Source organism: Mirounga leonina, unplaced genomic scaffold, assembly GCF_011800145.1.
Source record: "Mirounga leonina isolate KUSES-001 unplaced genomic scaffold, KU_Mleo_1.0 Mir_153, whole genome shotgun sequence".
In the NCBI taxonomy this organism is placed as follows: domain Eukaryota; kingdom Metazoa; phylum Chordata; class Mammalia; order Carnivora; family Phocidae; genus Mirounga; species Mirounga leonina.
Genome location: NW_023270387.1, coordinates 16,278,631 through 16,300,650, shown reverse-complemented (window position 1 = coordinate 16,300,650; position 22,020 = coordinate 16,278,631). Strand labels below are relative to the sequence as shown.

Genomic DNA, 22,020 nt, shown 5'->3' with positions numbered 1-22,020 from the left:
AATCCCTTTCTCTTACCCAAAACCTCATTCGGGGGGTAAACACCGGACACCGTAATAGACAATTTGGCTGGATCTCCTGCCCCGTGCCTCACTGGAATGAAAAACAGCAGTCCCCAGGCAGGGTAATGGGTTTGGCCACCTCTTTGCAAACATCCATATTGTCACCGGCTGACAAGCAGGGCTGAGGATGGAGCAGGCAGGGCGATTCATCTCTGAGACTCCTCAGCCCTTCCTGCAGCCTCGCTCTCACAGCTCTCTATCCTGAGGCTGAGGGGTTTGGAAGGAACCCCAGGAAAACACCAAACGCAGGGAGAAGTGACCCCTGGGAAGGGGGGAGCTGCACCCCTCCCTTTCCCATGCACCTCTGGGGGCCGCGGGAGACGCCAGCCCCACCAGCGCTGGTCCGGCCCATTGTGCTCAAGGCTGCCTGTTGCCAAGCTCAGCTACTTGTTTTCTTGACCTACTTCTCTTCCCATCCCTGCCTCACTCCAGATCCCCTCTGGAGCCCACAGTAATTAACACCTTCCCGTCCATTAGGTTCAGGAGACTCGAGAAAGCTCCTGGCTCCCAGGATAACCAAGGAGACGGGGAAAACGGGTCCTGGCATTGCGGGTTTGGGTTTTCCTTTTCTTTTCTTTCCCTTTGTTGGCTTTTTACTCTGCTTCCTGGCCTGGAGGTCCAGTTTGACCTTGCCAGCCAGCAGGGCGCCTGGCTGGAGATGGGCTGCAAGTGGCCTGGCGTGAACCAAAACAGAGGACCAACAGCGTCTTGACAGAACTGGACAAGCAATGCTCCGGGAGTGGGTATGGGAGCGGGGAGGGGGGGGCGAGGTCCCTCTGAAGCCCTCCATTGTCAGCACAGCCACGAAGAGAGGGATCTGTGACCCTCCATTGTCAGCACAGCTCCACTTTCGGCTTCCCTCCCGGAGAACCAGTGTCAGGAAAGCCAAGGCCGAGAGGCCCTGCCGTTTCTGGCTCAATCCCTTTCCGCTTCCCATTAGCGACAAATGGAAATTGATGGGTTACCGCTTTATCCACTCATCTAGAGGGGGAGAAAACCTCACAGCAAACGCTGAATAACTGTAGGCATCTTATAAATTAAGCATCTTAAGGATACGAACCGTTTTGCTTGGCTGCTAAGCAGAATTAAATTAGGTTTTGAAGTTTCAGTAGAAATGAATGGGGAAGAGGGAGAGAAAATTGTTTTTAATTCCTTGCCTTTAAGCATGCAGAGTGGTGAGCCGAGGGCAGGGTGAGAAGAACTAAGTCACCTGTCTGCATTTCTGATTCTAATCAGCCGCTGCTGATTATACATGGAGAAATGTGCCCACAAGTCCACACGGGGTTAGCCCGGAGACCTGCAGCTCGGCCTCTGGCCCGTGGTGCATGGCCTAGCCGGGGTCTCAGCTTCTGGCTTGCCTCTGCCCACCCAGGGTCTCCTGACCACCACCAGTAGGCCAACCTCTGGGACTCTGGAAAGTCCTGAGTGCAACCGGCTTAAAGCCAATTTCCTGAGACTCGGTGTCACGATACCGATACCTTCCTTCTCAATCAGCCTCTAACACTTTCAGGTTCAGGTCTAGGATCTAGGATCCTGTCTTGTTGGCAGTACCCACTTCCCCCCACACACACACCCCAACTCCCTACCCCCAGTCTGGGAAGAGGGACATCAGATGGGTACCTGGCTGTAGAACCTGCCTAGGTTTGAGTCCTTCTGGGGCTGTTGCCTCATCTTGCCCCAGGGGTCTTGCTGTTAATCCAGCCTTCTTATGACAATGACCCACCTGCCTGGGCTTCTCACTGCTGTGTCCCCACCCATCTGTCCACACTGAACCTGTTCCCCATATACAGACAATCCCCCAATCCCTGACACCCCACATCAGTCTTGGGCTGTCAGATGACCACACAGTGCATGCTGGACTGAACTATCTCCTTGTCCCTACAGCCGGGGATGTTTCCCTACGACCCAGATTAGGCCTGCAGTAAATGAGGCTTGCACAGTCCTGGGGAAGAAGAGGCAGCTGACTACCTAGGCACTCCCAGGTTCCCAGGGGAGGAAGGCCTCCCTCCTGGAAGGGGGCTGCTGATGGGGCAGGGAGCAGCTGGCCTGCCACACCTAGACTGGGCATCCCCACAGCAGCAGGGCCAGGGAGAGAACATGGGTCACTGAAGTGGCCTTGCCCTCCCTCTCCAGAACCAGGCCAGGGAGAACAGACACACCAAGTCAAGGGTCCTGCTAAGCAGACGGCCAGGGCCCCTGAGAGCACTCCCTGACTTGATCCGAGGCACACCCTCCAGGAAGCCCTCTTGGATTGATCAGAGAAAACAAGGTGATCTCTTCCCTCATCTCCAGCCCTGGATTTAGAATCCCCACGGCCATTCCCACCCTCCTTCATCTGACAGCTGCCCCCTAATGTGCCAGGCTGAGTCCATCACACACTGTAACAGGGACTCAACGTCTTTCTTCTCCTCACAAGGGGGCCGGACAGATCGACCGCCGGATCGGAGCTGTGAGCCCCTCGGCTGCACCCCCACCACCGCCGCTAGTCCAGCTAAACTCGGGGAGGGCACGGTGTAGGAGCAGATGTCCCCTGTGGACACCTGGGCTACAGGCGGGGGCATCAGCCAGAGCTGGGCTGCCCCCAGGGTGCCATGTGAGCAGCACTTACCAATCCTCAGGGAGTGCGGGCTGCAGGCGACCATCACGAGCCACGCAGGAAGCAGCACCAAAGGCGCCGAGACGTGGGGCATCTTCTATAAATCCTCATGGAGCCCTCTGCTGGTCTGGGCATGACATAACTCTGCGAGAGAGCGGAGGGAGCCCGTGAGTCGGAAGCCTGAGCAACGCAGCCACCCACCCGGCCCCGTGACCGCAGTTGCCACCCAAACAGCCTCTGCGGGGGGCCCACAGGCCCCCGCAGAATGGCTGGCAGGACCTGTGGGAAAGCTCCAGGCCAGCTCCAGGCCCCTGTCCTTCCTCCCTATGCCAGGCCCGCCGAAGGCTCAGGTTCGAACTCCAGCCCCCAATCCAGTTGGGGGCCCATGGGCATAACTGTGACCGAATGAAGGGGCTCCACTGCTTTGAAATTCCAACTGGGAATGAAAACCTTCATCTGCTCTTAAGAAACAAGAGCCATAGGGGCGCCTGGGTGGCTCAGTCGGCTAAGCGGCTGCCTTCGGCTCAGGTCACGATCCCAGGGTCCTGGGATCCAGACCCGCATCGGGCTCCCTGCTCAGCGGGAAGCCTGCTTCTCCCTCTCCCTCTGCCTGCCACTCTGCCTACTTGTGCTGTGTCTCTATCTCTCTGTCAAATAAATAAATAAAATCTTTAAAAAAAAAAAAAAAGGAAGAAAGAAAGAAACAAGAGCCATGAGTGAGCTGGAGAAGGAGGGGTGGCAAGGTTAGGCCACTGCCCCAGGGACACGTCACATGCACTGCTCACTGGGGAGTGGCAGGGGGAAGGGACTGGGTTCAACTTCAAGTCCTGCTCCTCCACATGCTAGCTAGGTGGCCTTCGTGAGGACTCTCCTCAGCCCCTCAGCTCAGTTTCCTCACAGGTAAAACCAGCACGATGTCACACAGGTAGGAGAGGTGAACAGCACGCAGACTGAGATAACAGGGGAAAAGCAGCTGTGCTCAGGCCTAGCCTGAAGGACGGGCTACACACCATCAATCCCTCCCTGGCCCAGATGGGAGAGGTCTGGTCTCAGCAAATACTGAGGGCAGAGCACACATACCAGGTCATCAGCTGGTTTCTACATCTGCTCCTGCTACCTGCCGAAAACAAACCCCTCCCCATCCTTTCCACCAATCGGGGCCGATGGGCCTCTGATGTCAAAACCAGAGCCTTGGAGGGGACTGCCTCCCCCCAGGCAGTATGGGTGCTGTCCCCTGCCTGTCCCCCTTCCCCGAGACCTCGGACACCCTGAGAACAGAGTCTGTAGCCTGCCAGCTGCAGCGCATCAATGGGGTCAAAGTGGGGCTGGTAAGCACCTGGATATGCTAACCCCAGGTCACCCTTGGTCAGGAAAGTACCCCCTGAGCAGACAATCCAAAAGAGAAATTGGCAAAACACTAGAACAGACACTCCACTAGTCACTGTATCCAAAAGCCTATAAACATTTAAAAAGGGTCTCAACCTCACTGGGCATCAGGAAATGCAATTTCAAACCGCAATAAGATACCAATATATGCCCACCAGAATGACTTTTTAAAAAAGACAATATCAAGTGTTGAAAAGGATGTGGAGCAACTGGAACTCTCATAAAGTGTCAAGGCAAATGTAAGTTGATAGAACTGATTTGAAAAACTGGTCTTTATGCTCTCAAAACCCAGAGTTTTACATGTACCCTAGGGACCCAGAAACCCTGCAATAAGCATATTTCCAACAGAATGTGTGTCTATGTGCTCAGATGTGTTAGATGTATTCGAGATGTGTTAGAATGTGTTAGAATGTTCAGAGCAGCACTTTGCATTTCCCCAAACTGGAAACTACTCAGATGTCAGCAGAATGGAGAAATACAGTGTATATTCACGTAACAGAACATTACATAGAAATGAAAATTAGGGCGCCTGAGTGGCTCAGTTGGTTAAGCGTCTGCCTTCGGCTCAGGTCGTGATCCCAGGGTCCTGGGATCGAGTCCCGCATCGGGCTCCCTGCTCTGTGGGGAGCCTGCTTCTCCCTCTCCCACTCCCCCTGCTTGTGTTCCCTCTCTCACTGTGTCTCTTTCTGTCAAATAAATAAATAAAATCTTTAAAAAAAAAAAAAAGAAAATTAATCATCAGCAACCACGTGCTGAGATTCTGGATGAATCTCATAAACATAATTTGACTGAAAGAAACCAGGCACAGAGAATACATACAATATGATTCTTTCTATAAAAAGTACAAAAAACTGTTAGAATCCCAGCTGGTGGTTACCCTTGGGGGCGGGCAGTGACTAGAAGGGGACATGTGGGGTCTCCTGGGGGTGCTGCTGATGTCCTGTTTCTTACTCTAGGTGCTGGTTATGCAAGTGTGTTTGGTTTGTGAAAACTCCCTGAGCTATATACTTATGATTATATTCACTTTCATGTGTGTGTGTGTGTGTGTTACATACTTCAGTCAGTCTTTGTTTAATGACACCCCCCCAGCACCACACACTTGATGTTCCAGCCACACCCAGCACCAGGAAGCATCCTGTGCACCCCTGCTTCCCTCGGCCTGATGCTCCTCTCCCCGACCCCTGCCCTTTGCCAGAATCCAGAGCCCCTCTCTGTGCCACCATGGCAGACTATAGTGGCTCTCACAGCCCTCTCTCCCATTGCTGGTCCTTTAGATGCCCACACGTGGGATCGGTGTGGTCTTCTTAAGGGCAAGGACAGTTGCCAGCATGCTGTTGTATCCCCAGAGTCTACTTACAACAGTTGCACAGTACGAATTTGTTCGATGACTAGAAGGGCTCAAGCAGTCACCTGCTATTGGGAGTCAGAGTTAAAGAAAGGTAAAGGACTAAGACAAAGGCAACTCTGCTGTTGGCAAATCAGGCCCAGAATCTGTCCTTTTGTTCATGGGTGTTGGTGCAAGGATAGATTACAGCACACAGGCCTCGAGAGAGAAGCTTGACATTCTTACTCATTATGGATAAAGTTGATTGTTCAGTGATTGTCTCCCCACTGGAATGCAAGCTCAAACAAAGGAGGTGGGGCAGGGAGCAGAAAGCTTGTTCGTCTGTCTCCTCGGGGCCCAGAACCGGGCCTGGCATATATTACAGTCTCAATAAATATTTGTTGAATGGATAAATGAATCAGCTGTCAAAGAGGAAAGAACTGTAAAAATCTGGTTAGGCTATGTAAAAGCAATCCTAACTATAATCATTTATGTCAGATGCCTTCCATTTATGCCCGATCAGCACGCCGCACAGTAATTATTATTCAGACTGCTAAATAGGTGTCAGATTAGCCTGTGGAAATTCTATTTGATGACACAACTACAATCCGTTTGTGCAGCCCTGACTCTTGTCGTTCATGGCCCGGAAGCCTAGCTAACCCTGGAGACCACATGTAAGGACAGCAATGACAGAGGTCCTGGGCTGCTCTGGGGCCTCGATTGTATAACCTGGGGCATAGAGATGAGAAATAATCTCCTCCCAAACCTTACAGGAATAAAAAGAACCATGGTGTTACATGATTGTAAGGCTCGCCGGTTTGCAAAATTCTTTCCACGGTCTCTTTCTTCTTTAATCCACAGGACAAGCTCTGGTACAGCTGAGGAAGCAGAGCCCAAGAAAGGGGAAGTAGTGCCTAGCTCAAGGTCACACAGCTGTTAGGAGGCAAAGCCGGGGACAGCCAGGTCTCTGACTCCACCGGCTTTGCTTGTCTGGCTTTATTGTCTACATAGAAGAACAGAAAGAGGAAGCTTTCAGATTCTTTATCAAAAAGCGCAAAGAAATCTGAGGTCTTGTTTTCATTTTAACGTTTAGATGAATCTGGTCTTAGAACCAAAGAGGGCAGCCTTTATCAACTAAAAGTATTTGAATAGTTTAGGAGGAAAAAGAGATACAGCACCAAGGCCCTCTTCCCACTAACACTGTCCCTCCCTGGGGAGTTTCCCCTCCTCCTGTGGCTTCTTGCCACCTGCACGGTGTGGCTTCTAAATCAGCAACCAACCAATGCCCAGCGCTCTGGCATATACAGCTGCCTCCCGCGATTCAGAGCACCTCAGACACACCCTGTCCTAGGCAAAGGGTAACCTCTCCCCTGTGCCCACCAGCTGCTTCTCCTCTGCCCTCCTTCTTAGTAGACAGCACCACAGCCCACTCATCACCCAAGCCACAAAGTTGAGAGTCATGCCCAGATGGCTCCCTCCCCACACCCCGTTCTGATCAGTCACCCCATCTGGACAGCTCTGTCTCCTAAACCCCATGACTGTCTCTGCATCCTCATGGACTGCCACCCCCACCCCACCCCCATCCGGATGTCTGTCAGCAATGACCTGGACCCTGGCCAGAGCAGCCTTCCTGGCCTCCCTCCCTTGGATCTTTCCCTCCCGGGCTGGTTCTCCATTCAGCTGTGTGGCGGGGATTCTTACTAAAATGCAAACATGATAATGATAATGACACACCCAGGCCCAGTCTCCCCTTGCTCTCTCCTGCCTCCGGGATCGAGGGCAAACTCCTCAGTCCACAGGCCAACCCTTCATGACCTGGCTCCTGTTCATCTGTCCGTACCACCCAGCCCACTGCACTGGACGCTCCAGCGGAGCTTGAGCCCCGACTTCCCCAATATGCCAGCTCTGTGTGAGCTTCCACGTGGGATGTGGTCTCAACCCGATGGCCTAGAAACAGTTTTCTGCAGGCTCGCTGCATTACCTCCCCTCTGAGGCTTTCTGTGATCTCTTCCCCATAGGCTGCCACCACACCTGGAACATTCTTCCTTAGGGCACACAGCCTGCTAGGAGGATGCTGTCTGCCCACAGAACCATCAGTGGTGATGGGAGGGACTATGACAAGCACCTAGCATGTTACTTGGCACGTAGTAGGTGCTCTGTTAATATTGGCCAAAAGAAAATATTAACAGGTGGCATCCAAAAGACATTGGCTGGGGCGTCTGGCTGGCTCAGTCAGTAGAGCATGCGACTTTTGGTCTTGGGGTCATGGTTCAAGTCCTATGTTGGGGGTAGTTTACTTAAAAAAAAATAAAGGGGCCATTTAAAAAAAAAAAGATGTGGGCGCCTGGGTGGCTCAGTTGGTTAGGCGACTGCCTTCAGCTCAGGTCATGATCCTGGAGTCCCGGGATCGAGTCCCGCATCGGGCTCCCTGCTCGGCGGGGAGTCTGCTTCTCCCTCTGACCCTCCCCCCTCTCATGTGCTCTCTGTTTCTCTCATTCTCTCTCTCAAATAAATAAATAAAATCTTTAAAAAAAATAAAAATTAAAAAAAAGATGTTTGCTCAGTTTACACCAATATGAAATAAATTGCCAGTTGACTTGTACATTTTGTATATTTGCTGTGGTTCAAACAATCTAAGGGGACATCACGATGTGGATCTGGGCACAGCATGGGGAGGGAAGCAAGCATGTGCTGTTCTTTTCTGGCAGAAGTTAAGTTCAAAGCACGCACCTAAGCATGGCTTTGGCTCTCTGGGGGTCTCTGGCCCCACCTAACCAGAGCTGGGCCTCACTCCTGGACTTTTGGGAACTTGGAAGGCAGAGAGTCACCACGCAGCCCTTTCCAGTGTCACTGAAGACACTGCTCTGGATGACGTGGGGTAGCTCTCCTGATCGGGCCACGCCAGGACGGAAGCCAGGCTGGAGGTGGCTCCAGACCTTACTGAGGGAACACTCTTGAGCGGCTTACTCCCTTCACAGCCCACCTCCTCATCAGTAACATGGGCACAGCGATGCCTACCTCTCAGGGTGATGAGCACCAGGAGAGCGGGGAACACGCTGGGATCTTCCACCTGTGTCTCCAATGCCTAGCACTAGCTGGCACATAGTAGGCACTCAAAAAATATCTGTGGAGATAATGACAGAATCCAGTCAGACAACATACGTGGAAAAGGCTCTGGCAGTATGAAGTCTTCACCCATGACTTCCATTTGGAGTCCTTGCCCGTAAGGAGCCTACAGTCTAGACCCCATTTCTCTGCAGCACAGGCTGTGCCGGGAAGCTCTGGCCCTCAGCGTCCATGGTGGCGGGCAGCATCTGACTGCCCACTGTCCCGAGCGCCGGAAGGACGTGCTGCGGGGCAAGCTGGCTCTCCTGCTTACCAGCCCCAGGGCAGTTTCCTCACCCAAACACCAAAAAAACGCTCGTCCCCACTTCTTCCGAAAGAAGAACCTAATTAGAACCTAATTTCCCCCTTTTTTTTTTTCCAGAATCTCAGGCCGGGGCAGCCTCCTCAAGCCAGAGGATCCCTAAAGTCTCCAGACATCTCTGGCCCACTTCCACGGTTGTACTCTGAGCTCAGGCTCTGTGAGGGCAGGCCCTTCTCCCTCCAGCTCTCGGCCAGGCCTTCAGCACCAGGAACAGCGACCGCGCACCCCCGCCCCCCGCGGCCACAAACAGGCCTTGTGCAAGGCCAGCATGAGTGGTTATTTAACCCTGTGCTTAGTTATGTCCTCTCTCCACAACCAGACCATGAGCTCCTGGGGAGCCGAGGAACATCTCTTCTACCCACTTATCTTCCCGACACACTTTGCTGTGGTGCTTACACTTGAGTAGAGGCTCAGGAAGTGTCTGTGGATCCCCAACCCACGCCAGTTCATATACACAGCACAGCGTGTCGCCGGCTGATGGCGTTCAGGCAGTGAGCCGGACCCCCCAGCCCAGCTGTGCTAAACGGCCTCCCCTCTCCTGATTTGTCAGCAGTCCCTCTCCCCGTCTCTCTCTCTCTCTCTCTCTCTCTCGTCCTCATAGGGCTGTTACACTATTAATCATGATTTTCCGGGGTGGGTCCGAGAGGCAGCTGACAGCCGCCGGACGGCGTTTGGTGGTGGGGGGATGACAGAGGAAATCAGAGGGGCAGCCAGATTAATTACAGGTTTTCTCTCGTCTGTGGGCAACAAGATTTTGATTACTCCTCATGACGCTCCAGGTTCCCCAAGACAAATGGATGTGGGCTTCTCTGCTCTTCCAACCCCCCCCCCCCCGCCGGCTGGAAGACACTCCCAGCAACAGCCAGCAGGTTGGACGGAGTATGCAGGGTGGCAGCATGGCAGGGTGGCCAGGGGAGCGGGGCCACCCCAGACCCTGTGGTCTCCTTGAGGGAGAATCAACCTCCGGGGCCTGATACAGCTGGGCAGCACGTGTATGTTTTTCCATCTCCCGGGCAAATAGTGTGATGCCGGGACCCAGGCCTGTCCTGGGAGGCAGGGACCCAGGCCTGTCCTGGGAGGCAGGGACCCAGGTGTTCACGGGCTCTGGGAGATAACCTCTCTGAGCCTCAGTTTCTTGTTCTGTAAAATGAGGGGATTGGCCTAGATGATCTCTAAGTTCTTCTAAGTGGTGTAATTCTGCAGCTCTAGGAATTCTACTTCATGCTAACATTTACCGAATATATACTTAATATGTGCAAAGTACTATTTCAGCCTCGGTGCTCCTCAGAAGAGCCCTGTCAGGCAGATTCTCTCACTTTCTCCACCTGTAGATGTGGAAACCGAAGATGCTAAGGTTGAGTGAGACCCGCTAAGGTCGGCTGGCTGGCCAATGAGAATAACAGGCCACCCGCTCCAAGACCAGTTCTTACTCACTATTCTCTACACGTGCCTTCTCTCTGTATCCCAGAACTTGGCACACAGTTGGTACTTGAGGAAATGTTGGAATGTGATTATAATGATTATCATGATGTTGAAGAAGAGTGGTCAAATCCAAGTCGATCCAGGGCCCATCTGTACAATTTTCACATCAGGGGAAGCAAGCAACAGAGAAAGGAGTCTGAGAGTGTCCCCTGGCCAAATGATCAGCCTGGGAGTCCTCAATTTTTAGGATTTACCATCAGGAGATGCGCCCAGGAATTTGTGATGAGTTAAAATGTGGCAGGTTAGCCAAAGGCAGCTTGCACTGGCTTGGGAGTTGGACCTGGTCTGACTCATCAGGATATTGAAGAGCGGTGGCTGGCCCCGCCCAGGCCTGATATTGGGGAATGGTATTCAGGGAGCACAGCAATCACAGGAATCTGCTAGCACTCGGGACATGTGACGAGGGATAGCCGTCCCCCCTTCTCAGACACTAGTGAGCAGGACATGAGGAATAAACTGTCTCTTTTCCCCTTCAAGCCACCCCCCTTATAGATTTCAGATTGAAGCCCTCAATCCACTTCTCAACAACTGCCCCTCACCAGAGGCCAGAGCAGACGTCCCTGGCTTCCAATCCCAGCGGCCACTCTGTGTCCTTAAGCTGGTCACCTAAGCTCTGAGAGCTCCATTTCCACAAACGTGAACCATGGACTATGGCACCTCCCTTGAAAAGTTGTTGCAACAGATTTTAGCTGTAATGCAATCAGTCAGCGTGAACTTCTTTCTTTCCTCTCTCCACCCTCCCGTTCAGGCTTCCCTCTAGCCCTATACACAGGCACCTGGAACCACATCCACATCCTCTCCCAACAAGACAGCCTCTCATGCCTCTCGCCAATAATATTGCACAGCCCTCCCATCCCCAAAACGCTGCCCCAAGTCAACCCCATCCCAGAAGCTTTCTCTGAAGAAGTTAGTTTTCCTTCCTCATTCAGACTCAGCCTCGTGGAGGAGCAAAACCAGGGACTGGAGGTGGAAAGCTGACTTCGAACGCATCTCTTAACCTCTCTTCTATAAAATGGGGAAATTGTACTTCTACCATCTCCCTTACAGGGTTGCTAAGAGAACCAAATGGGAAAATGAGTGGAGCATTACTTCGCAGATGAGTAAAGTGCTTTCTAAGCAAAATGGTGTATGTTGTTCCTTTCCTCTAGACTGGCCAAAGCATGTAAATATACTTAATAGCACTACGGGATTTATGCTTTATTCATTCCACAAATAATTCTACTGAGCGCCTACTACCAGGGACTGTTCAGGCCCTGGAGCTTATAGTCAGGGGAGGGAGATCAATCCCATATCCAGGAAACCGGAGGCCATAATTACAGAAAATGAAGGGAAAAGTACAGGATACTACGGAGTGTGTGGCAGGGGGACATCATGTGGTGGGAAGGGAAGGCTTCCCTGAAGACAAAAGGTTTGACCTGAGTTAGCCAGATCTCTCAAAGGGGACAGGGTGGGCAGGGAGAAGATCCCAGACGGAGGAATGACACGGAGGGGATCCAGAGGCCTCTGGTGGGAGCCAGCACAGTATGTTTTGGAAATGGCAGGGAGTCCAAGAGGATGGAAAGCAGAAACATCTTCTCCATCTGTTGTATTTACATCCAGTCTCCCTCATTAGGCGCCCCCAGGTCCTGGATGCAGTTCTGCATCTAAAGCTGACTGTCTCTATGAACCTCGCACTGGACCCAGCCATCTTCCCAGACAAGGTGAGGAAAGCATAGCATCCGGATCTCCTTTCCAGTGCAAAGGAGGTGGTTAGAGGTGAGAAGATGGGGACTTAATCACAAGCCTCAGTGAGCTGGGGGAGGTGGGAAGAGGATCCTGGGGTCAGATGTGAAGGGCAAGACTGGCTCGGGATGGTGAAAAATGTCCCTGGCATTTATCTGAGGCCACCAGGCTGGGCCCTGGGGGAGATGAGCTCCTAGCAGAGACCACGTGAGCTGAGGCTTTGAAATAAAATTGCCTGGTGCTGGAGCTGTTGGTAACACATTCAGAGTAGAGAGACCTTGCAGGAGTGTCCACAGAGGAATAGAGAGTGAGCAGGGGACGAGGCAGATGCAGAGAGAAACTGCTTTTTAAGGATAGCGTTTTAATTACTTCCAGATAAACACAGGTCTTCCCCCCCTGCCGCTCAGGATCTGTCTGGGCGTTTGGGAGGAGAGGGGGCGTCCTGGAGAGGCTTGGCCATGCCCCAGAGTGAGGCTGTATGCACTGCAGCCTTCCTTAAGGAGATCTGCAAAGAGCCGGTTGGGCTGGGTGAGCACTGTGTGATGCGGGAGGGCAGGTACATCAGAATTTAATGATCAGAAGCCAGAGATGGGTTACTATAGACTTATGGATGATGGTACGCAGACAATCTCCAGCTTCACTGAGGTCAAAGCCAGAGGAAAGTGCTCCGATGTTAGTGATAAAGAAGCAGGTCGCAGACACGGAGCCACCCCTTGGCCCGGCTCCATCGTGCCCAAGTGGAGACCTTCCTGCCTCTTCCTGTCCACAGTCACTTCACGTACATATTAGTTTTTTGGTGTCTCTGATACCACAGTCAGAAAGCAAGGCCCCGTCCTCTTTTTTTAAGTCCTAGCCAGAGTAGGGGCCAATGCAGCCCTCCCTAGGTGTGTGCATTCCTTGGGGAAGCCCAGGATGGGCCCCCTGGGCACTGGGTAGAGGAGGAGTGGGGGGTGAGGAGGAGAAGAAAACCAGATATGGTAAAATAAAGGTGCATAGCAAAGCAAGTGGTGTCCCCTTCAAGATGCAAAGCAATTGAACTTATTCCACGGGGGTCATCCAAGCTAAGCACAGACTCTGCGACTTGCCGAAGAGCCTGTGAAGGGTCCATCCGCCCCTCCCTGCCATCCAGCTCTGTTAGCACTGACAGCTGTCTACTTGGGAAGGCCTGGCACCAGGCTCCGTGAGGGACAGAGAACAGTCACTGGCTGCTGACCAGCTGCCCCCTGGAGAGGGTTCTAGAATGGCAGTCAGGGTAGGAAGGAGACTTGCTTTTCATTCTAAAGCATTCTCTGTGTGCATTTTAAGAGATTGGATTGCTTTTTCAATTAAGAAATCTACTTCATAATTTAAAAAACAATAAAGAATCCCAACTTTCTCAATGACTGGCTCTAAGACGTGGGCATGTTACTTAAGCCCCTGAGCCTGGGTCCCCCTGCTCTGTATAGTGAGGCTAATAACACCTCAGGTTCAAGTGCTCAGTGACTGACTGCTGGGCCTGCCCAGGCCCCTCACAGCATTTCTGGGCCACTCGTCAGCACCCTGAAGGGAACGGTCCCTGCACTGCCTAAACATTAGGGTTTGCCCAATGACTGGAAAAAAAAGGTTCTGGGCTGCCAAGCACTGGGCAGGAGCACAGACTTCATGGGTCTCCAAGGAAAGCAGAGCCCCAGGCAGCCCCAAAGCCAGCCTCGGCAGGACATGGGACATCAAACATGCGGCAGAACCTGGACGAGGCCCAAAGGGGAGGGAATCTGTGGAAGAGTCTGGACTTGGAGTCAGGAGGCCTGCTTTCAAACCTGGTTTGGCCACTGTTCCCTGCAGGATAATGGTGTAGTCGGGTCCTGCAGCCTCTCCACCCCTTAGGTGTCCATAAAACGGGCACAGGGTTGTTCAAAAATCAAAGGGGACATTATGTGTCCAAAAATGTTTTCATAACATGTAATCAGAAAGTCAGGAAGATTTTCTTCTAAATCGATCTCTGGGGTTTGTTCCTGCTTACCTCCTCCACCCCCATCCCCAACATTTTATTCCCTGTCTTTTGTCCTAGAATATGTCTGACTCCCCATCTCTCAGACTGATGGAACAGATGAATGATTTATCATTGTTTTCTATAAAACACCTAAGACAATGTTTTCCACCTAGCTGGAGCTCAATAAATCTATGATTAATTAATAAAAGTGAATCTATAGAGGATGTTTTAATCCTACTCATCATTCCCCTACTCAGTGACTCATCTTAATATCAATGCTAGGAAAAAAAATAATTAGGATGGCAGGTTGGGAGATCTCTCGCCTGCCCCCCATCTTCATTCACAAAACTCCACGTAATTCCTCCCAGAGGAGGAAGGCAGAGGTTAACAGCACAACTTTGTGTCTGCTTCCGACCATTCCCTGAGTCGGGGCTCTGCTTCTTACTCTCAGTGACTCTGGGCAAGTGAGTCATCTCCCCAAGCCTCAGTTTCCCCACCCACAAAAATGGAGAAAATGTTAGATCTTCCTAAGGTTGCTTTCAAAGATTCCCCGTGATCTTTGGCTGTGGCTACAAAGAGAAAGCTTGCCATGCTTGCCCTGATGCTGAGCTTACTGAGAGCCATTACTGTGTTATTGTGACTACTGCCATTATTGTCCAGAGCCAAATCACCGAGATTTGGGGGGAGGGGACTGGCATTTGGATACAGATTTCCCATTAGTGTGGATGATGGGGTGTGCTCTGTGACTGCCAATAGATCAAGCTTCTCATTGCTTTCAACTGGAGAAAACACATTATGTGGAGTTCTGAAATGCCTCGACCCCCAAGCCAATCTACCAACCTGCTATCAAGTGGCATCTGGGGCTGGGGGCACCGAGTGGATCAGTCGCCCTTATGGTGCTAACCCAGCGTTAATGGTGCAAGTGGATTACAAACAAGGCCCACCTGCTGTGCTCAGCAACAAAACCCGGCAGGAGGGTAATTGCCCGGAACTTGAGCACAGGGGGACACAGCAGGCAGGGAACATTTTAAACGACTTCCCAAGGCTTTCCTTCTCCACACAGACCCAAGGAGAAGCCAGCAGGCAAGGGGACAGGAAGCTAGCAGGCACCAGACAGGGAATGCTCCAGAACTGCCGAAGAAAGGTCTTCCAGCAGACCACAGCTGGCTGTCCAGCCCAGCACCCTCCACAGATCGGAGAGCAAGCGAAGAACAGCTGGGTCAGCTCCACGCTGCCTGATATCTCTCCGTGAGCTTGGATGCCAAGGATGTCTGGCATGGCCAAGTACGCCACCCCACGGGAAGGCACCCTCCTTGATAGTAACCCCCACACGAGCGATCAGGGGTAGAACGATGCGCTCACCGAAGCTGGTATAGGGCCACGGTGGCATGAAGACCATTCAGCTCTTCATCCATACACTGGGCATGCGTTTATTAGGCATTGGTGGCAAGTGAGGGAAAAGCCAATATGACATGAGACACTCTTTCAAGGAGAGACAGGCACAGACATCCGTCACTGGGCACAGGCTGGGCCGGGCAGTCACACAGCCAAGACACAAAGCAGTGCTGCCACTAGGCAGAGAGCTCTAGTGATGCCCTGGCATGGCCCAGGCAAGGACCATGATGCTGGTGTCGAAGGATGCAGATACACACATGCACGCACACAGCACGCACGTGTACCCTTCATACAGACATACACTATGTACCATGCGTGCACGTACGTACACACATAGCCAGGTGTTCGGCATCTAAAAGGGAGGCATGGAGCCCAAGGCTCTCATAGTCCCACCAAGATCTTAACATGTTCTGAAGCCGAAAGGAAAGGGACAAACTCAGGTGCACAGCAGAAAACAAGCCTTGTCTCTGACCATCTTCACCGTCTCTTGCAGGCAAGAGGTGAGCCCTTCCTCTTTCCCCCCTCTACTGGAAATGTTTGCCAAGAACCTGAGAAGTGCCTTTACAAGCGGGGACTTCCCTCCGGGCCCTGGCTGCAAGGGCAGCCCTTCCTCTTCCTCCTCCTGAGAAATCAGACCGTGGAAGGGGGGCAGTGACGCTTCAGGAAGCTATCAGAAGGGCAGGCAGGTACATCAGCTCTGCAAGGCTGGCTTCCAATCCCAGCTCCCTCATTTACTAGCTGGGGTCAAGACACTGACCTCTCAGTCTGGGTGATGATAACAGCATCTACCTCATAGGGCTGTTGGCAGTTTTAAATGAGAAATGCGTATAAAGTGCTTAGGACGGTGCCTGGCACATAGTTGAGCCCCCAGTAAATATATTCCAAATATAATCCACAAGGGCACCACATTCCTGCTACCTAGAAGCAAACAGCTCTACCGATTCAGGTCCACACATTTAATCCAGCAAAGAACATTTTCATCAGCATGATTTCATTCATTCCACGAGGATTTACTGAGCACCTCGTGTGTGGAAGCATAAGGTCTAATACGAAATGACAGTGTCCTTGTCCTTGAAGCATTTATGAATCATAAAAAAGAAACCCACCTGTGTCCTGTCGAGCTGTACACACCCACACAATCGTACACACGTATATATGCATATGCACGTACCCTTGTGCAGACACACAGAAACACGGAGCCCCTGAAAGTACTATTATCCACACCGTGTGACCTGGTAGTTATGAGTCTAGGCAGGCGGCGGCAGAGGAATGACTACACTGTTTCTGGAAGAGGAAACTGAGGCTCAGAGAAAATAAATGTCTGGCCCAAAGGCTAGGGGAGGGGTGTCCCAGGGACTAACGTTCCTGGGCACCCATTCTGCGCCATGCGCATATGGGTGACTTAGCCCCTTCCGTGTGCTTCCACCATCTGGTCCCACAAAAACCCTCTGAGGCCCTCATCAGAACCCTCCTTCCTGCAAAGACGAAGAAAGAGAAACTCAGCAAGGGTAAGTGATTCTCCAAGGATCACAAAGCTAATAAGCGACGGGCCAGGATGCAAACAGTTTGTCTGACTCAGACCCACCAGCTTCTCCCACGGGGCCAGAGAAGATTTAGTACGTGGCACAGTTCTGATTAATTGTAGCCTGTCTGTCTGCAGGCCCAGCGGCCAGGGCTCTAACCTCCCACAAAGCCTGGTGGTGGGCCTACTTACTATGCACCCGGCAGCGCGCTCTGAAGGGCAACACCAAGTCCCTGCAGTTCCTCGCGCACTCCCTGCAGGGTCCCACCTAGGGGCCTTTGCATGGGTCCTGCCCTTTGCCTAGAACATTCTTCCCCCAGAAGACTGGCACATGCCTTCACCTTCTTCTGGGCCTTGATTCCCAGTCTCCCAGTCTCGGGAGGCCTTCATCCTCCCCATTCCACTTTTCCTTTCTTCCCATAACACCTACCACCTCCTAGCTTATTATGTAATTTGCTGACTTCTTTATGTTTCTTATTTATATGGGTTGCCCCGACACATGCTTTCTAAAATGTAAGCTCCCCAAGAGAAAGAATTTGGTCTCCTTTGTTCCTTAGGCGTCCAACACACCTAAAGCAATGCCTGCCATACAGCAGGCGCTCAATAAAGGTGCGGAACAAATAGGAGAAACCTCTGAACAGTAAATGGGTATTAACGCTGCACACTCAGAGTGCTGAGGCCGTGTGTATTCTGGGGAGGGGGCTGTTCCCAGCAGGAGTTTCCCGTATCTGCTGGGGGAAGGGCAGCCTCAGGAGCATGGAGATCGGAGGACTGCCTATTGATTACAGTGACAGTTCAGACACAAAGGCAACATTAGAAGCTCCCTATTTACAATGTTCTGACAGCAAACAAGATGGAGTGAGAAGAAGGGCATCAGAGAATTTCAAGGCGTTCTTGTCCGGGATGCAAGGAGAACCCAAGGCCATGTCAGAACCCAGCTGAAGCCTGGAAGCCAGGCTCTGCTTATCAGCACACCCTGAAGGGACACGAACATGGCGAAGGGCCACGGGGACGGTGGGTCCTCACAGCCTGGAGAGTTGAGTCAGGGAAAACCAAACTCTTGGTGAAGACAGATCCCCGAATCTCCATGCTGCAAGGGACCTTGGAAATCACCTAGAACAGGCTCCTAAGCTCACAGATACAAAAATGAGGCTGAGAGAGGCAACACGGACTTAATCGAGGTCAAGAATTGGTGCCTGTGCAGGTTCTAAAACCCAGGTCTCCTGACTGCTTGGTCAATGCCCTTTTCATGTAGTATTCGCTCATTAAAATGTTTCAGGGTTTTTTTGTGTGTTTTGGGGGGGCGGTTTTTGGTGGGTTTTTTTTTTTACTGTCCTCCACAAACCAGCGCTGCACTAGGTGCTGGGAACCAAGACACTATGCAGAACAGATAAACACACAGGCAGCCATCAAATTCACATATAAGGTGCACAGTGTAATCATGGAGGAAGTGTGGCCTGGTTGCCGTGGGAATACCGGAAAGGGGTCCGCATGCCACAGTGGGGGCATCAGGAGGACTCCTCAGAAGCAAGAATGTTTAAGCTGGAGTCACCCAGAGGGAAGGGGAGCGGTGGGAGGAGGGAACAGGGGTCTTTAGGGATCTGAACGCAGTGAGAAACGATGCCCCGAGGGAGGCAGGCCCCGGCCATCCAAGGCTTTGGCAGCCATGCTAAGAGATTTGAATGTTATCCTAAGGGTAATGTGAGCCACTGAAGGGTTAGAAGTAAACGAGTGACATTATCAGAATTACTTATAGAAAGATCACTCTGGCTGCAACCTGAATAGTTTGAGAGGGTTTAGTCTGGAGTCTGGGACTATCGGCTGGAAGGGCGTGCTGGCCAGAGACTAGCATGACATGAACTAACGCAGGACAGTACAGAAAGAGGCATGTTTGCATTTGAGACCGTTTTAGGAGATAGAGCTGACAGTGATCAGACCCAGATCATGCAGAAACCAGAAGGAAGAATGACTACTCTAGAAGAAGGCGTCTAGAATGAGCACCTGTGTGGACGCTGGTGCCACGAGGGGAGAGGCAGGGGAGGCCAGGTAGGGGCAGGTCTGGGGAATGACACCCCACCCCGGGAGAACAGAGGAACCAACAATCAGGAGGAAGGGACAGCGAACCTCGAGATGCCAAGAACACCTGTAGTATGCATGTCGAGCAATAAGAGAGTAAACAGCAGGCCCTTGAAATCCTTCCATCTAGAGCTCAGACCATTTGGGCCTAAGCTCCAAGGTCACCTTTCCACCTGTGATGCTCCCGATTCAGCGGAGCCTTTGGGTAGGTGTACTTCATAGCCTGTGACTTCTTCCCCAGGGGCTGACCCTCTGCTCTTCTAAGGTCAAGGGGCCATCTTGGAGAGGGAGAATGTTCACAAAGGCACAGAAAGTTGTTTCTCACTCCTGAAAAAAGGCAGGCCCCTGCTTCTCATGCCACTTTAGAAGACACAATTGAGAGACGGCAGAGCATGGTAATGAAGAACGCGGACGCTGGGGACAAATTCCAACTCCACCACCAACTAGCTGTGTGATCTTGTGCAGGTTACTTAACCTCTCTGTGCCTTGTTGCCCTTATTAGGAAAATGGGGTTAAAAATATGTGCCTTTTCATAGAGCTGTGAAGGTTAAGTGAATTAACATTTGTTAAGGAGCTTAGAAGAGGGCTTGGCAGACAGTAAGTACTCCATACTTGTTAAATTAATAAAAATACATGCATAACATGGGGATGTAGATGCCGTCACCTGGAACGAGATAATTGGGAGTGGGGGAGGTGTGGTTCCGCAGACCAAGGGGCCCAGGAGAAAGAAGGAGCATTCTGCAGTGTGGGCTTAGAGCACTCCGGCACTCCTCACTAGGGAAAATACAGGGCTGAGCCAAATGAATAGATTAAACCAGCTTTAGCCTCAGATCACTCTGAGCAATAATTATTCTGGGTGTGGATCTTCTTCAAGAAGTTATGTTTCCTGCGGAAACACAGCAAAGGCACCCCAAATAGTTCTGATGTATGTGGAATTTGACCAGCCTCTGTGATATTAGGGGAGGTAGTCCTGTTTTATGTATCAGGCTCTCTCTCTAAAGCACTGAAATTTACAGCACATTTGCTATGCAGCTCAGCAAAAGGTGTATGAATAAAGAATAACCTGCTCCAACAACACCGCTCAGCCAGCGAGCCTGAGAAGCTCCTCTGCCTGTAGAAGAGGTTTGCCAAGCGCCGAGGTGGGGGGAGGAAAAGCCCATCCCATGAGGGCACCCTGACATTGTATTTCTACAGGCTTGTGTTCCTGCTTCTACTTTGTCACTTGCTAGTGAAAACGATACAGCCCAAACACGAGGTCACTCGCTTCCCCCTGAGATCACAGGCTCCATGCCTGTGTGGCTGTCCCCATGCCTTGCTTCCAGAAAGGAAAGGAAAAATATCTGTTCATGTGTCTGCTCTCCCTCTTGCTCCTTCTTTCGCTCTTCCCTTCCTTCCTACCTCTTTTTATTCTCTTCTGTTCTTCATGACTCCTCCCTCCCAGCTGGCTACCAAAGGCCTATGTCCAGAGCAGCCCAGAGCATCAGGGCCCTCCGAGACACAGAGGGGGCAGAAGCTCATTTTGCATCAGTTTAGTCTCTGGGTCTTTGCGAAACTTCCAGAGAAGTTTGCTCCTGCCCAGCCAGACACCTCTGACCACGGTCCTGGACTCATCCCATTCTCAGGGACACTCAGGACACCCTGCAACACTGTCTCTAGGGAGGAATCCTGGTTGGTCCCCAGGACACCCCAGTACAGCTTTTTTTTTTTTTTAAGATTTTATTTATTTGACAGAGACACAGCGAGAGAGGGAACACAAGCAGGGGGAGTGGGAGAGGGAGAAGCAGGCTTCCTGCCGAGCAGGGAGCCCGAGGTGGGGCTCCATCCCAGGACCCTGGGATCATGACCTGAGCCAAAGGCAGATGCTTAACGACTGAGCCACCCAGGTGCCCCCCCAGTACAGCTTTCTTAAGCTGCTTTTCTTAGACCAGCTGGTATAAAGACCAGCCCCGGGCAAAACTGTGATCTACATAAAATCTGTTCACTCATTCATCCAACCAACACTTCTGAGCATCTACTCAGCGCCACGCACTGGCCTAGGAGCTGAAAATATTACTGCTCAACAGTCCTGCCCTCATGGAGTACTACAGAGTGCCATGGGGGGGGCGGGCGGCAAACACAGGGCACCTAAGCTCCCCTGGAGATGGAAGTCGGAGGAGGGTTCCCAGGAGAAAACCATCTAACCTGAGATGTAAAAGAGAAATAAGAAAGACATGTCCAAGAATATTCGAGGCATCACGGTTCATGAAAGTCAAAAACTGGACTTCCCAACGGCCACCAACCACAGAATCGATAAATTGCAGTATGTTCACACAATGGAACACAGCAATGAAATGAACAAACTATAACAACATGATGAATCCCACAAAGAGAACGTTGAACAAAAGGAAGCCAGACACAAAAGATGCATGCTGTATGATTCCATGTTCATGCGCTTCAGAAAGAGGCAAAGCTTATCTCTGGTACTGGGAGTCAGGACAGTGGAGACCTTGGGATCATGGGGACCATGGGGGGTCCGAGTGGGTCAACTGTGCGGTTTCTCAACCCAGGTGTTGGATATAAGGGTGTGTTCATTGCAAAAAAATCGAAGTTGTACACTTATGATTTCTTCATTTGTCAGTACACTGGATAGACTTCCACCAAAAAGTTTACATTTAAAAAAAATTTTAAGGCAAATAAGAGATAAGCTGGCAAAGCAGAGAATCTGCTTGTCTTCAAAGCCCTTGGCTCCGTTCTTTTACTCGCTCTCAATCACCCAAGTGGCCCTATGCCTCTTCCAATCTGCAACGTACCTCTTCATCTACAGTCACACCAGAAAGCATCAGATTAATTAATTCACACTAAATTGTCCATGACTAAAAGCAGTTCAATAGTATTACCTCTCCCTGAGGGAGTTCCTTTTTAATAAAGCAGATTTGCCTGAACTCCAAATAGTAACCACTGCCAGGCAGGAGCAGAGAGATCTAAGCGGTGGGGTGGTGGGCACCTCCCCAGCACCTTCAACGCACCTGACGCCATCGCTTAATCCAAAGGCCGTGGGACATGCTGAGCGTCCTGCTTCTTC

At 51.6% G+C, this 22,020-nt stretch overlaps 1 protein-coding gene across 1 annotated transcript in view; it reads right to left on the bottom strand.

Moving 5' to 3' along the window:
• Nucleotides 1–22,020, bottom strand: part of GRIK4 (glutamate ionotropic receptor kainate type subunit 4) — a 427,067-nt gene that overhangs the window by 299,064 nt on the left and 105,983 nt on the right. Inside the window, exons 2-3 of the mRNA XM_035009151.1 lie at nt 8,385–8,490; nt 2,669–2,800 (exon numbers count right to left, since the gene is read on the bottom strand). Of these exons, the coding sequence (XP_034865042.1) occupies nt 2,669–2,750 (82 nt within the window). The 5' untranslated portion in view covers nt 2,751–2,800; nt 8,385–8,490. The remainder of the gene's footprint in view (nt 1–2,668; nt 2,801–8,384; nt 8,491–22,020) is intronic.